Raw genomic sequence first — 14,465 nt, 5'->3', positions numbered from 1 at the left:
AAATGCATGCAGTTGTGCAGTAGTTTGAACATTCTTGGGCATTGCCTTTTTTTGGGATTGGAATGAAAACTGACCTTTTCCAGTCCTGTGGCCACTGCTGAGTTTTCGAAATTTGTTGGCATATTGAGTGCAGCACTTTCACATCATTGTCTCTTAGGACATGAAATAGCTCAGCTGGAATTCCATCACCTCCACTAGCTTTGTTCATAGTGATGCTTCCTAAGGCCCACTTGACTTCACACTCCAGGATGTCTGGCTCTAGGTGAATGATCACACCATTGTGGTTATCTGGGTCATGAAGATCTTTTTTGTATGGTTCTGTATATTCTTGCCACCTCTTCTTAATATCTTCTTCTTCTGTTAGGTCCATGCCATTTCTGTCCTTTATTCTCATTTTTGCATGAAATGTTCCCTTGGTATCTCTGATTTTCTTGAAGAGATCTCTAGTAGTCTTTCCCATTCTATTGTTTTCCTCTTATTTCTTTGCAGTGTTCACTTAGGAAGGCTTTCTTATCTCTCCTTGCTATTCTTTGAAACTCTGCATTCAGAGGGGTTTATCTTTTTTTTTTTTCTCCTTTGCTTTTCACTTCTCTTCTTTTCTCAGCTATTTGTAAGGCCTCCTCAGACAACCATTTTGCCTTTTTGCATTTCTTTTTCTTGGGGATGGTTTTGATCACCACCTCCTCTTCAATGTTACAAAACCTCCATCCTAGTTCTTCAGGCACCCTATCAGATCTAATCCCTTGAATCTATTTGTCACTTCCACTATATAATCGTAAGGGATTTGATTTAGGTCATACCTGAATGGCCTAGTGATTTTCCCTACTTTCTATAATTTAAGTCTGAATTTGGCAATAAGGAGTTCATGATCTGAGCCACAGTCAGCTCCTGCTTTTGTTTTTGCTGACTGTGTAGAGCTTCTCCCATCTTTGGCTGCAAAGAATATAATCAATCTGATTTTGGTTTTGACCATCTAGTGATGTCCATGTGTAGAGTCTTCTCTTGTGTTGTTGGAAGATGGTGTTTGCTGTGATCAATGTGTTCTCTTGGCAAAACTCTGTTAATTTTTGTCCTGTTTCATTTTGTACTCAAAGGCCAAACTTGCCTGTTACTCCAGGTGTTTCTTGACTTCCTACCTTTGCATTCCAGTCCCCTGTGATGAAAAGGACACCTTTTTTTGGTGTTAGTTCTAGAAGGTCTTGTAGGTCTTCATAGAACCATTCAACTTCAGCTTCTTCAGTATTAGTGGTTGGGGCATAGAATTTGATTACTGTGATAGAGGATGGTTTGCCTTGGAAACAAATGGAGATCATTCTGTCATTTTTGAGGTTGCCTCCAAGTACTGCATTTCGGATTCTTCTGTTGACTGTGGAGGGCTACTCCATTTCTTCTAAGGGATTCTTGCCCACCGGTAATATAATGGTCATCTGAATTACATTCTCCCATTCCCGTCCATTTTAGTTCACTGATTCCTAAGCTGTCAATGTTCACCCTTGCCATCTCCTGTTTGACTACTTCCAATTTTACCTTGATTCCTGGACCTAACATTCCAGGTTCCTAGGCAATATTGTTCTTTACAGCATTGAACTTGACTTTCACCAGCAGACGCATCCACAGCTGGGCGTTGTTTTTGCTTTGACTCCATCTCTTCATTCCTTCTGGGGCTATTTCTCCACTAATCTCCAGTAGCATATTGGGCACCTACAGACCTGGGGAGTTCATCTTTCAGTGTCATGTCTTTTTGCCTTTTCATCCAGTTCATGAGGTTCTCAAGGCAAAAAGGCTGAAGTGGTTTGCCATTCCCTTCTCCAGTGGACCACGTTTTGTCGGAACTCTCCACCACGGGCCCGCCCGTGTAGGTGGCCCTACATAGCATGGCTCCTAGTTTCATTGAGGTAGACAAGGCTGTGGTCCATGTGATCAGTTTGGTTAGCTTTCTGTGATTGTGGTTTTCATTCTGTCCTCCCTCTGATGGAGAAGGATGAGAGGCACAAACAAAACCTTTTGTGCACCAGCACCTGAGAGAAAGGAGCAGTGACCCCACAAGAGACTGAGCCAGACTCACCCGGGCATGTTTGGGAGTCTGGTGGAGGCGTGGGTTGACAGTGGCCTGCCGTGGGGTCAGGAGCACTGAGTGCAGAAGTCGTGGGAGGCGTGCATGCTGGCATAAGTCCTTTTGAAGGAGGTTGCCATTACCCCTACCATAGTTTGGCCTCTGGGCACACTACATGGCTGGAACACAGCCCCACCCGTCAGCAGAAAATTGCATGAAAGATTTACTGAGCATGGCCTTGCCCACCAGATTATCCCCTCAGCCAATCCCTCCCATCAGGAAGCTTCCACAAGCCTCTTATCCTCATCCATCAGAGGGCACAAAGGCTTGCCAGTGATGAATTCTGGTTTTATTGGTATGGGAGTCTTAATTTCTCCTTCAGTTTTTAAAAACATATTTATTTTTGGCTGTCCTGGGTCTTCTCTGCTGCTCGAGTGCTTTTCTCTAGTATTGAGTCGGGGCAGCTCTCTGGTTGTGGAGCATGGGCTTCCGGTTGCAGAGCGCTGGCTCAGGTTCAGTGGTTGTGGTGCTCAGGCTTAGCTGCTCTGTGACATGTGGATCCTCCCAGGTCAAGGACTGAACCCGTGTCCCCTGCTTTTGCAGTTGGATTCTTAACCACTGGACCACCAGGGAAGTCCCTTTCCATCACTTCTGAACGATTATTTCACTGGCAGAGGACGAGATGGTTGGATGGCATCACCAACTCAATGGACATGAGTTTGAGCAAACTCCGGGAAATGGTGAAGGACAGGCAAGCCTGGCGTGCTGCAGTCCGTGGGGTCGCAAGAGTTGGACATGACTGAGCGACTGAACATCAGCAAAGATAGAATTCTGGGTTGGTGGGGAGTTTGCTTTCAGCACCTCTTCATTCCACTCTCTTCTTACTTGCATGGTTTCAGAGGAGAAGTTGGGTGTAATTCTTATCTTAGTTCCTGTGTAGGTACCGTGTTCTCCCCAACTCCCCTAGCTACTCTGAAAGTTTTCTCTTTGTTTTTGGTTTTCTGCCTAAATGTGGTTTTGGGTATTTATTTGTTGTGTTCTCTGAGCTTCCCGAGCTGTTATGAAGAGCACACCGTGTATATTTCACATGGTTGCTTTCCCTTCATCAACGAGAAGCACGAGGGGTGTTCTTGATTCTTTATTGTAAGAACCTAGTGTTGCTCCCAGAGGTACACCCCAAAGTGTGAGGCCCCCTAAGACACCGGCCCGGGAGTTTCCCACTCCCATCCTAGCTCATTCTCTGCCTCTGGTAATTTGTCCGAGTTACTCGGTGTTCCTGCCAGTTTATGCCTTCCGCGGTTTTGGGCCCAGTAGTGGATCTTGGCCAGGGCTGTCTATGCCTGCCTGTCTCGAGTCCAGGAGGGGGTTCGTGCTGTGACCTCAGTTCTCTGACAGGTTCAGGGAAAGCCATTGGTTTCAGTTGTTTCAGCCTTTTTCTTATTGTAATGTTGGGCGTGTTCACTTAAGAAGTCTACATGTCAGACCTGAAACTCGAAGTTTGGTGTCTTTTAAAGAAATTAAAAAATGAGAGAAAAGGTATTTTACATTATATACAAGTGCTCTTCTTTTCTTTGCAAATCCAGATTTCCAACTACTGTCATTTTCTTTAGCCTGAAAACATCTAAAAATAATTTTAGCATAGATTTTTCCAGCAAAGAATTTTTTCATCTTTTCTTTGTCCAAAAGTATCTTTGTTTCATCTCAGTTTTAAAGGTGATTTCAGTGGGTGGATGTTCACGCTCCCTTTTCTGCAGTGTAGAGACGCTTCCATTGCCTTCTGAACTGCCTAGTTTCTGATGAAAAATCGGTGGTTGCTCTGCAGTGTTACATCTGTTAAGCCCATCCATGAATTTTTCATGATTTCCCATTCTGGACATGGCATTTGGTTCTTTCATGGCCTCAGTTTCTCTTTTGAGATTCACTCTCTGTGACTTCACTGTATTTATGTTTTCCCTTAGCTCTTTGAACATAATTATGATGGCTTTTTTAACGTGTCTGTATTAATCCTGTCATATCTGTTTTGTTTCTGTTGACTGATCTTTCTCCTAGTTATGTCACGTTTCTACACTGCTTCTCATGGGTGATAATTTTTAATTGGATGATGGGCAGTATGAATCCTATGTTAACGGTCTGGAGTTTGTTGTCTTTCTCTGGGAAGCATTGGCAAATAGTTACTTTACTTTTAGATGAGCTTGATCATCTCAAGTCTTTATTTTATGTCTTTTTTGGAGAGAGGTCTAAAGTGGCCGTTAATTTAGGGCAAGGGTGGCTCCACGCTGACAGTGGGCCTCTACACTCTCGGCCTCTGCAGCAGAGGGTGCGGCCAGGATTCCTGCTCTTGTTAGGACGCGGATGGCCCCGGCCCGGGGTGAGTGTGGCGCTGCTTAGGGCACAGCCGCGGAGCCCCCGCTCACATTTTGCGGAGCCTGCGCTTGCACAGGGCATCTGTCAGCCCGAGGCCCCGGGCTCCCCTGTGTGGGTTTCTGGCGCTCCTTATCTGTTCACTCCTGCATCTCTGGTTTCTGCCCCTCAAAGTCTGCCCCTCTGCGTCTCCAGCCTCTGACTCCTGTCTTGGAGCCTTGCCAGGAGAATGTGACTCTGCTTGGTTCCCCTCCTTGTGCTGTGGTGGGAAGTCGTCCCCTTCAGCTGGGCCAGGGTGAGTGTGAGTGTGAGACATGTGCCCGTGTCTTCCTTTTTCCAGGAATAAGTATCCCGGACTCTCTGTTGTCCAATATCTGAAAATAGTTTCACATATATTTGCCCATTTTTACAGTTTTTATGACAGAATGGTTATCTAGTACCCACTATTTCATTGTGGCCAGAAGCAAAAGAATAATAGAATTATATTTTCTTCCAACTTGAAAGCAAGTTATTTTTGTCATTCAGTCACTCAGTCGTGTCTGACTCTCTGTGACCCCAGGGACTGCAGCACGCCAGGCCTCCCTGTCCTTCACCAACTCCTGGAGTTTTCTCAAACTCATGTCCATTGAGTCAGTGATGCCACCCAACCATCTCATCCTCTGTCGTCCCCTTCTCCTCCCATCTTCAATCTTTCCCAGCATCAGGGCCTTTTCCAGTGAGTTGGCTCGTCCCATCAGATGGCCAAAGTATTGGAGCCTCAGCATCAGTCCTTCTGATGAATAGTCAAGGTTGACTTCCTTTAGGATGGACTGGTTTGATCTCCTTGCTGTCCAAGGACTCTCAAGAGTCTTCTCCAGCACCACAGTTTGAAGGCATCAGTTCTTCAGCACTCAGACTTTTTTATTGTCCAGCTCTCACATCCATACCTGACTACTGGAAAAACCATAGCTTTAACTATACCAAATTATTATAATTTTTTTTTTTTTGGCAGTTCAGTAACTTTATTGGACCATCAGCAATTAGTTCTCGTCCACATTAACTGTCTGTAGATTTTTTAAGGTGGTGACGGGCACGTAGGTAACCAGAGTGTAGAGCTTGTTTGGCGAGTCTTCGTCTTCATTACGTTTTCTGGACAACCGCACACGGATCCGGTATGGGACATTCCTGATTCCTTTGGCCCAGACGGCTTTGTTGAGCCTGGTGTTGATGCGCACGTCCGGAGTTCCCATCTCCTTCATGGCAAACTTCCGGATTTCTTTGAGTGCCCTAGGGGCACGCTTCTTGAAACCCACTCCATGGATGCGCTTGTGAATGTTGATGGTGTATTCTCTTGTCACCACCTCGTTGATGGCGGACCGGCCCTTCTTCTTCTTGCCGCCCTTCTTTGCGGGAGCCATCCTGCAGGGCCGTGGTTGGAAAGGAAGATATACCAAATTATTTTAATACCATTTATTGACTTATCTTTCCTTTCTCACAAATCTTAAATCTCATCCACTAGATTTATGTTCACACACACACACACACACACACACACTCCTTTTTATTCTGTTATACTGTTCCATTGTGTTATTCTGTTCATGTATGTATTGTTTCCTTGTGATTTCGGTTTTTATTTTATTTTTTTCATTTATTTTTATTAGTTGGAGGCTAATTACTTTACAATATTGTAGTGGGTTTTGTCATACATTGACATGAATCAGCCATGGATTTACATGTATTCCCCATCCCGATCCCCCCTCCCACCTCCCTCTCTACCTGATCCCTCTGGGTCTTCCCAGTGCACCAGGCCCCAGCACTTGTCTCATGCATCCAACCTGAGCTGGTGATCTGTTTCACTATAGATAATATACATGTTTCGATGCTGTTCTCATGAAACATCCCACCCTTGCCTTCTCCCACAGAGTCCAATGATTTGGGTTTTTAAATAGAAAAAGTCAATCATAGATACAGTACGGAGACGAGAAAAGTCAAAGCTCAACTCACTTCCAGGGTCTTTCTCAGATTAATCGCTTTTAACAGTTTCATGAATATTCTTGCAGATATTTTATGTAAAGAATATATTGATGATAGTATGTAATATTTTTAAACCTCTTACTGTTTTTTAAACAAACAGCGCTTATTATGTCCAGGTACTGTTGTAATGTGCTTTACATACATGACCACTTAGTTCCCGTGAGAATTCTATATGGTGGGAGTCGTCCCCACCCCCTAACGCAAATGATGAAACAGACAGTAAGGGCCCTGCCCAGGGCCATACGGCCCAGGCCGTGTGCTCCAAAGCCCTTACCTCCCAGTCTGTCTCCTCATTTGCATCAGTGGTCCCTTTGGGTCCCTAAAGCTTCTAGTGAGTGAGTGACAGTCACGCAGTCCTGTCCGACTCTTTGCGACCCTATGGACTGTAGACCACCAGGCTCCTCTGTCCATGGGATTTTCCAGACAAGAAAACTAGAGTGAGTGGCCTTTTTCTCCTCCAAGGAATCGTCCTAACCCAGGGATCAAACCCACGTCTCGTGCATTGCAGGTGGATTCTTTTTTGTGAAGACTCATTTTGTATCGGGGTGTAGCCAGTTAACAATCCCGCCTGGTTTCAGGCGAACAGTGAAGGGACTCAGCCACAGGTACGCATGTATCCATGCTCCCCCAGACTCCCCTCCCATCCAGGCTACCACAGAACACTGAGCAGGATTCCGTGTGTTGTGCAGTGGGTCCTTGGTGGTTATCCATGTAAAATACAACAGAGTATACACGTCCATCCCAAACTCCCTAACGGTCTCTTTTCCCACTCCTCCTGGCAACCATGAGTTCATCCTCTAAGTCTGTGAGTCTCTTTCTGGTTTGTAAATTCATCTGTATAATTTCTTTTTAGATTCCACATATAAGGAACATCGTCCGATCTTCCTCCTCTGTCTGACTTCACTCACTGTGACAATCCCTAGGTCCATCCATGTTGCTGCAGGTGGCATTATTTCATTCTTTTTAATGGCTGAGTAATATTCCATTGTATATATGTTCCACATCTTATTTAACTTATATGAAGAGTACGTCATGAGAAACGCTGGGCTGGAGGAAGCACAAGCTGGAATCAAGACTGCTGGGAGAAATATCAATAACCTCAGATATGCAGATGACACCACCCTTACAGCAGAAAGTGAAGAACTAAAGAGCCTCTTGATGAAACTGAAAGAGGAGAGTGACAAAGTTGGCTTAAAGCTCAACATTCAGAAAACTAAGATCATGGCATCCAGTCCCATCACTTCATGGCAACTGTGGAAACAGTGGCTGACTTTATTTTTCTGGGCTCCAAAATCACTGCAGATGGCGATTGCAGCCGTGAAATTAAAAGACGCTTACTCCTTGGAAGGAAAGTTATGACCAACCTAGACAGCATATTAAAAAGCAGAGACATTACTTTGCCATAAAGGTCCGTCTAGTCAAGGCTATGGTTTTTCCAGTGGTCATGTATGGATGTGAGAGTTGGACTATAAAGAAAGCTGAGCGCCGAAAAATTGATGCTTTTGAACTGTGGTGTTGGAGAAGACTCTTGAGAGCCCCTTGGACTGCAAGGAGATCCAACCAGTCCATCCTAAAGGAGATCAATCCTGGGTGTTCATTGGAAGGACTGATGTTGAAGCGGAAACTCCAATACTTTGGCCACCTGATGTGAAGAGCTGACTCATTGGAAAAGACCCTGATGCTGGGAGGGATTGAGGGCAGGAAGAGAAGGTGACGACAGAGGATGAGATGATGGGATGGCATCACTGACTCGATGGACATGGGTTTGGGTGGACTCCGGGAGTTGGTGATGGACAGGGAGGCCTGACGTGCTGTGATTCATGGGGCTGCAAAGAGTCAGACACGACTGAATGACTGAACTGACTGACCACATCTTCTTTATCCATTCCTCTGTCATTGGGTGTTTAGGTGGCTTCCATGTCTTGGCTATTGTAAACAGTGCTGCAGTGAACACTGGGGTACATGTACCCTTTCCGATCAGATATTTCTCCAGATCTATGCCTAGGAGTGTTACTGCGGAGTCATATGGTAGCTCTATTTTTAGTTTTTTAAGGAACCTCCATACTGATCTCCACAGTGGCTGTACCAACTTACATTCCCACCAATAGTTTAAGAGGGTTCCCTTCTTCTCACACTCTCCAGCATTTATTGTTTGTGGATTTTTTGATCTTAGCCTTTCTGGCTGATGTGAGGTGATGTCTCATTGTAGTTTTGATTTGCATTTCTGGAATAATTGGCGATGTTGAACTTCTTTCTAAGTGCCTCTTGGCCATCTGTGTTTCTTTCTTTGGAGAAATGTCTGTTTAGGTCCTGTGACCATTTTTTGGTTAGTTTGTTCGTTTTGATGCTGCTAAGCATCATGAACTGTTCGTAAATTTTGGAGACGAGTCCCTCGTCAGTCACATCATGTGCAAATATTTTCTTTCGCTCTGTGCCTTGTCTTTTCGTTTTGTTTGTTGTTTCCTTTGCTGTGCAAAAGCTTTTGAGTTTAAGTCCCATTTGTTTATTTTTGGTTTTATTTCCATTATTCTAGGAGACGGATCAAAAAAGATATTGCTGCAGTTACTGTTGGAGAGTGTTGGCAGGTGGATTCCTAACCACTGGACCACCAGGGAAGTCCAATAATATTTTGTAAATGTGTTTATTTCCTTTTTTATGATGGGTTATTTAAAAACGTACATCAGCTTTTAGGTTCTTTATTGCTTCTGCCTTACAAGAATTTCACTTTCTTCTGTAGTCCGGTTCAGCAGCATTTCCCTGAGTCGGTGGTTTTCAGTCCGTGGCCATGCAGTGTTGTTGGCGCGTTGTCTCCAGACGACCCTGCTGTCGGCCACATGCAGCTTCCAGGCTGGGTGTCCCTGCACCCGAAGATTAAAAGCCGTTTTTGCTCTCCTGGTAGTTTGTATTCACATCAGTATATCTACAATTTCCTTTCAGGGCTGTATGGGCTACACAATTTGATTATTGTCCATTTTTATATTGTTGGGACTGTTCTTTTATTCTCTTTGTCCTCGTTTTATTTATTCGCACTTTTAGATTAACTTTTGTTACATATTTGTCAGTTCCCTTCCTTCATCCTTTTCAGACTCCCATTTCTCCTGGGAAAATGTCTAGAAACAGGTGGATCCCAGGTCTGGTGCTCAGGAGAGAAATTCGCCCGGGAGACGAGGTTTGGGAGCTACCTGGATAGAGCGCCCGTTTGCGGGGGCTGACTCTGCCCCGGACACTTGCAGGTCTGGAGACAGAGGCAGCGTCACAGTCGGGGGTGGCCATGGGTGCTCAGCAGCGCTTGGCAGAGAAGTGCCGCCTGCAGCCCCGTGACTGAAGCGGGGCAGCAGACGCCAAGAGTGCTCCAGGGGGTGAGGGCAGGGGGAGCCCAGCGCAGGCCAGTGGGCGCCCGGGAGTTGCTGGTGATGTGGGCTCTGGCTTATATCTGCGGGCTTATATATATCTGGCTTATATATGCGCATCTGTCGGGCTTGGGGACAGCAGGTGGCACCTTTAGGGGCCTGTGAACCATGGGGCTGATGTCAGATGAGCAGGGGGCCCAGAGCGGCAGGGCCGGTGCCCCAGGGAAGCCACAGAGGAGCCGTGGGCAGCTGCGACGTGGTCAAGGCTGCAGGGAGCAGTCATGAGGTAGGCGACACCGCTGGCTGAACAACTGGGAAGATGACTTTGGTGGTGGAGAGATGGAAAGTGAAAGTTGCTCAGTCCTGTCTGACTCCTGGCGACCCCATGGACTGCGGTCTATGGAATTCTCCAGGCCAGAATACTGGAGTGGGTAGCCTTTCCCTTCTCCAGGGGATCTTCCCAACCCAGGGATCAAACCCAGGTCTCCTGCATTGCAGGCGGATTCTTTACCAGCTGAGCTACCAGGGAAGCCAGAGAGATGAAAGGGACCCGAATATCCTTATTTTTAAAAAATCATTTACACTTTCTATTTACATCTTTTTATTGAAGTAAAATAAGCATAATATAACACCTAGCACTTTAGTCATTAAAAATGTACAATTCAGTGACTTCTAATACATAGTGTTGTTCAACCAACAGTTCAGTTCAGTTCAGTCGCTCAGTTGTGTCCGACTCTTTGCAACCCCATGGACTGCCGAAGGCCAGGCCTCCCTGTCCATCACCAACTCCCGGAGTCCACCCAAACCCATGTCCATTGAGTCAGTGATGCCATCCAACCATCTCATCCTCCATCGTCCCCTTCTCCTCCTGCCTTCAATCTTTCCCAGCATCAGGGTCTTTTCCAATGAGTTAGCTCTTCACATCAGGTGGCCAAAGTATTGGAGTTTCCGCTTCAACATCAGTCCTTCCAATGAACACCCAGGATTGATCTCCTTTAGGATGGACTGGTTGGATCTCCTTGCAGTCCAAGGGGCTCTCAAGAGTCTTCTCCAACACCACAGTTCAAAAGCATCAATTTTTCGGCGCTCAGCTTTCTTTATAGTCCAACTCTCACATCCATACATGACCACTGGAAAAACCATAGCCTTGACTAGACGGACCTTTATGGCAAAGTAATGTCTCTGCTTTTTAATATGCTGTCTAGGTTGGTCATAACTTTCCTTCCAAGGAGTAAGCGTCTTTTAATTTCACGGCTGCAATCGCCATCTGCAGTGATTTTGGAGCCCAGAAAAATAAAGTCAGCCACTGTTTCCACTGTTTCCCCTAAGTTGCCATGAAGTGATGGGACTGGATGCCATGATCTTAGTTTTCTGAATGTTGAGCTTTAAGCCAACTTTGTCACTCTCCTCTTTCAGTTTCATCAAGAGGCTCTTTTCTGCTGTAAGGGTGGTGTCATCTGCATATCTGAGGTTATTGATATTTCTCCCAGCAGTCTTGATTCCAGCTTGTGCTTCCTCCAGCCCAGCGTTTCTCATGACGTACTCTGCATATAAGTTAAATAAGCAGGGTGACAATATACAGCCTTGACGTACTCCTTTTCCTATTTGGAACCAGTCTGTTGTTCCAATGTCATGTTCTAACTATTGCTTCCTGACCTGAATACAGGTTTCTCAAGAGGCAGGTCAGGTGGTCTGGTATTGCCATATCTTTCAGAATTTTCCACAGTTTATTGTGATCTACACAGTCAAAGGCTTTGGCATAGTCAATAAAGCAGAAATAGATGTTTTTCTGGAACTATCTTGCTTTTTCGATGATCCAGCGGATGTTGGCAATTTGATCTCTGGTTCCTCTGCCTTTTCTAAAGCCAGCTTGAACATCTGGAAGTTCACGGTTCAGCACTATCTAATTTCAGGAAATTTTCATCACCCGGAAAAGACACCGGGAAAATGTTACCAGTCTCTCATTCTGCCTCCTCCCCTGCAACCTGTAGTCCACTCTTTGTCTCTTTGGATTTCCCTGGAAACAGTTCATAAAGCAGAATCACGCATGGGTGACCTTCTCTGTCTGACTTCTTTCACTTAGGGTCATGTCTTCGAGGTTCATCTCAGATACAGCTGGGATTAAATGTACCAGGATTTTATTAGGTGTTGTTACGTGATGATGAATAGACATTATTGTCATTAGAGATAAATTGGGAAGGAGTACGAAAGGCTGGCAGACTGATGCAGCTCTAACTTCCAGCGACAAGAAAGGGACCGAGTCTGGCGGGAACATCGTGCTCCCTGCGCTTCTAAGGCTGACTTGGTGAAGCCGCTGTGGAGCTGGGATCCCCAGTCCAGGAACCAGGACCCCACACAGGAGCTGGGACCCCATCACAGGAGCTGGGACCCCCATCACAGAAGCTAGGACCCCCCCACAGGAGCTGGGTCCCCCAGCTCAGGAGCCAGGACTCCACACAGGAGCTGGGACCCCCAGTTCATGAACCAGGGCTCCACACAGGAGCTGGGACCTCCAGCTCAGGAGCTAGGACTCCACACAGGAACTGGGACCTCCAGCTCAGGAGCTAGGACTCCACACAGGAGCTAGGACCCCCAGTTCATGAACCAGGACTCCACACAGGAACTGGGACCTCCAGCTCAGGAGCTAGGACTCCACACAGGAGCTGGGACCCCCAGTTCATGAACCAGGACTCCACACAGGAGCTGGGACGTCCAGCTCAGGAGCTAGGACCCCACACAGGAGCTGGGAACCCCCCCCCCCCCACACACACATGCACAGGAGCTGGGACCCCAGCTCAGGAGCCAGGACCCCATCACAGAAGCTGGGACTGCCCCCCCCCCCCCCCTCCACCACCACACACAGGAGCTGGGACCCCAGCTCAGGAGCCAGGACCCCATCACAGAAGCTGGGACTCCCCGCCCCCCCACCACACACAGGAGCTGGGCCCCCGCACAGGAGCAGCGTGGGCTCTCAAGCAGTAGTCCAGTATATAGTTGGGCCTCCTGCACCTGGGGCAGCCAAGTACATATTCAAGACAGCCACTGCTTTTCAAAACAATCATTGTGTCCTGTGTGTGTGTCTTAAGAAATGCTGACAAGTAATTAATCAGTCATCTGAGGGAGCAAATAAACCTAAAATGAAGGAGAAGAGAGGAAACATTAGGAGCAGATATTAATGAAACAGAAAACAACCACATGATAGAGGTAATCAGTGAAGCAAAAATTGGTTATTTGACAAGATTAACCAAATGGTAAACCTCAGCAAGATAGAGAGAGAGAGAGAGAGAGAGAGAGAGAGAGAGAGGAAGACAGACAGAATCCAAAGGTACCAGACAGACTAAAGAGATACAGTGAACAAATGTAGGCCAGTACATTTCTAGAAGAATATAACTGAATGAACACTGGCCTGGGAGGAAATAGAAAACTGAATAGTCTTAAATAGAGTCAGTAATTAAAATCACAATGAAAACATCAGGCGACTCAGTTGATTCAGCTGAACTTTCGAAATACAGATGCTTTATAGAAATGCTCCCCAGGGCTGCCATAACAATGATGCCAAAATCTAATAAAAATAGTACAAGAGAGGAATTCAGAGACATACCTGCAACAACTCAACAGATGATTAGTAAACCAGATTTCTCATGTGTGTATTCCAACTCTTTGCAACTCCATGGTCTGTAGCCCACCAGGCTCCTCTCTCCCTGGGATTTCCCAGGCAAGAATACTGGAGGGGGTTTCAATTTCCTACTCTAGGGGATCTTCCCGACCCAGGGATCAAACCCATGTATCCTGCATCTCCTGCACTGGCAAGCGGATTCTTGACCACTGTACCACCTGGGAAGCCCATAACCAGATTTCATTGGCGTGTAATAATAGTCATGACCACACTTGATTTATCACAGGAATGAAAGGTCGGTTTAACTCTTATGAAGTCAGTTAGTGTAAGTCACCTACACAGGAGAAAAATTATATCCTTATCTCAATGCAGAAAAATGATCTGATAGAATTCTTCATCATGATAAAAACTACTAGATGTTAAGACTAGAGGAGAATTTCTTGTGCAGTAAGGTGGGTCTTTTTTTTTTTTTTTTAAGAGCATAGCAGACCTCATAATCGTGAAAGGTTGAAAGTTTTATTTAAGATGAGGAAAAAGATGTGTACTGTCCCATTTCTGGACTTATGCACCAGCACAGGAATGTAAGGAAAAGAAGCAAAGCATATAATACTTGGAAAGATGAAATGAAACATTTTTCAATATTATCTACACAGAAAATAAAGAAATCTGACAGTGAATTATTAATCAGAGAATTTAGCAATGATGCTGTGTACAGAGAACTGTTGCACAGAATGTGGGCAACAGAACATGTAACTCTAGGGGGAGCCCTTGTTTTAATGTGAAAACAGGAAATACCTGGGAATAAATCTCATACAGGATCTTCATGGAAAAAATTGTAAAACTTTATTGAAATGAACCAAAGACCACCCAAATAAATGAAGATACATATTTTGCTCATGGGCTGAAAGTCTCAGTATCACAAATGTGTAATTTGCCCCAAACTGATCTATTGATTCCATTCAACTCTTGTCAAAAGTCTACTGTGTGTGTATAACTCGACAAGTTGGTTCTAACAGTTATACAGACAGGGAGTTCCTTGGTGGTCTGGTGGCAGGACTTGGCACCTTCACTG

General features: G+C 45.6%; 1 protein-coding gene across 1 annotated transcript; it reads right to left on the bottom strand.

Moving 5' to 3' along the window:
* Positions 1 to 5,387: 5,387 nt before the first annotated feature.
* LOC133065378 (large ribosomal subunit protein eL31-like) lies at positions 5,388 to 5,852 on the bottom strand. Its single transcript, XM_061156145.1, has one exon. It carries the CDS (start codon positions 5,809 to 5,811, stop codon positions 5,434 to 5,436), a length of 378 nt encoding a protein of 125 aa, XP_061012128.1. The 5' UTR covers positions 5,812 to 5,852; the 3' UTR covers positions 5,388 to 5,433.
* Between the last annotated feature and the right edge of the window lie 8,613 nt (positions 5,853 to 14,465).

Source organism: Dama dama, chromosome 11 (assembly GCF_033118175.1).
Source record: "Dama dama isolate Ldn47 chromosome 11, ASM3311817v1, whole genome shotgun sequence".
Taxonomy (NCBI): domain Eukaryota; kingdom Metazoa; phylum Chordata; class Mammalia; order Artiodactyla; family Cervidae; genus Dama; species Dama dama.
Note: the sequence above shows the minus strand (reverse complement) of the source record. Positions and strands in the feature narration are given on the sequence as shown.

What these genes read in the sequence shown, in the direction of transcription:
- LOC133065378 (XM_061156145.1), bottom strand. Translation starts at nt 5,811, where the DNA reads ATGGCTCCCGCAAAGAAGGGCGGCAAGAAGAAGAAGGGCCGGTCCGCC.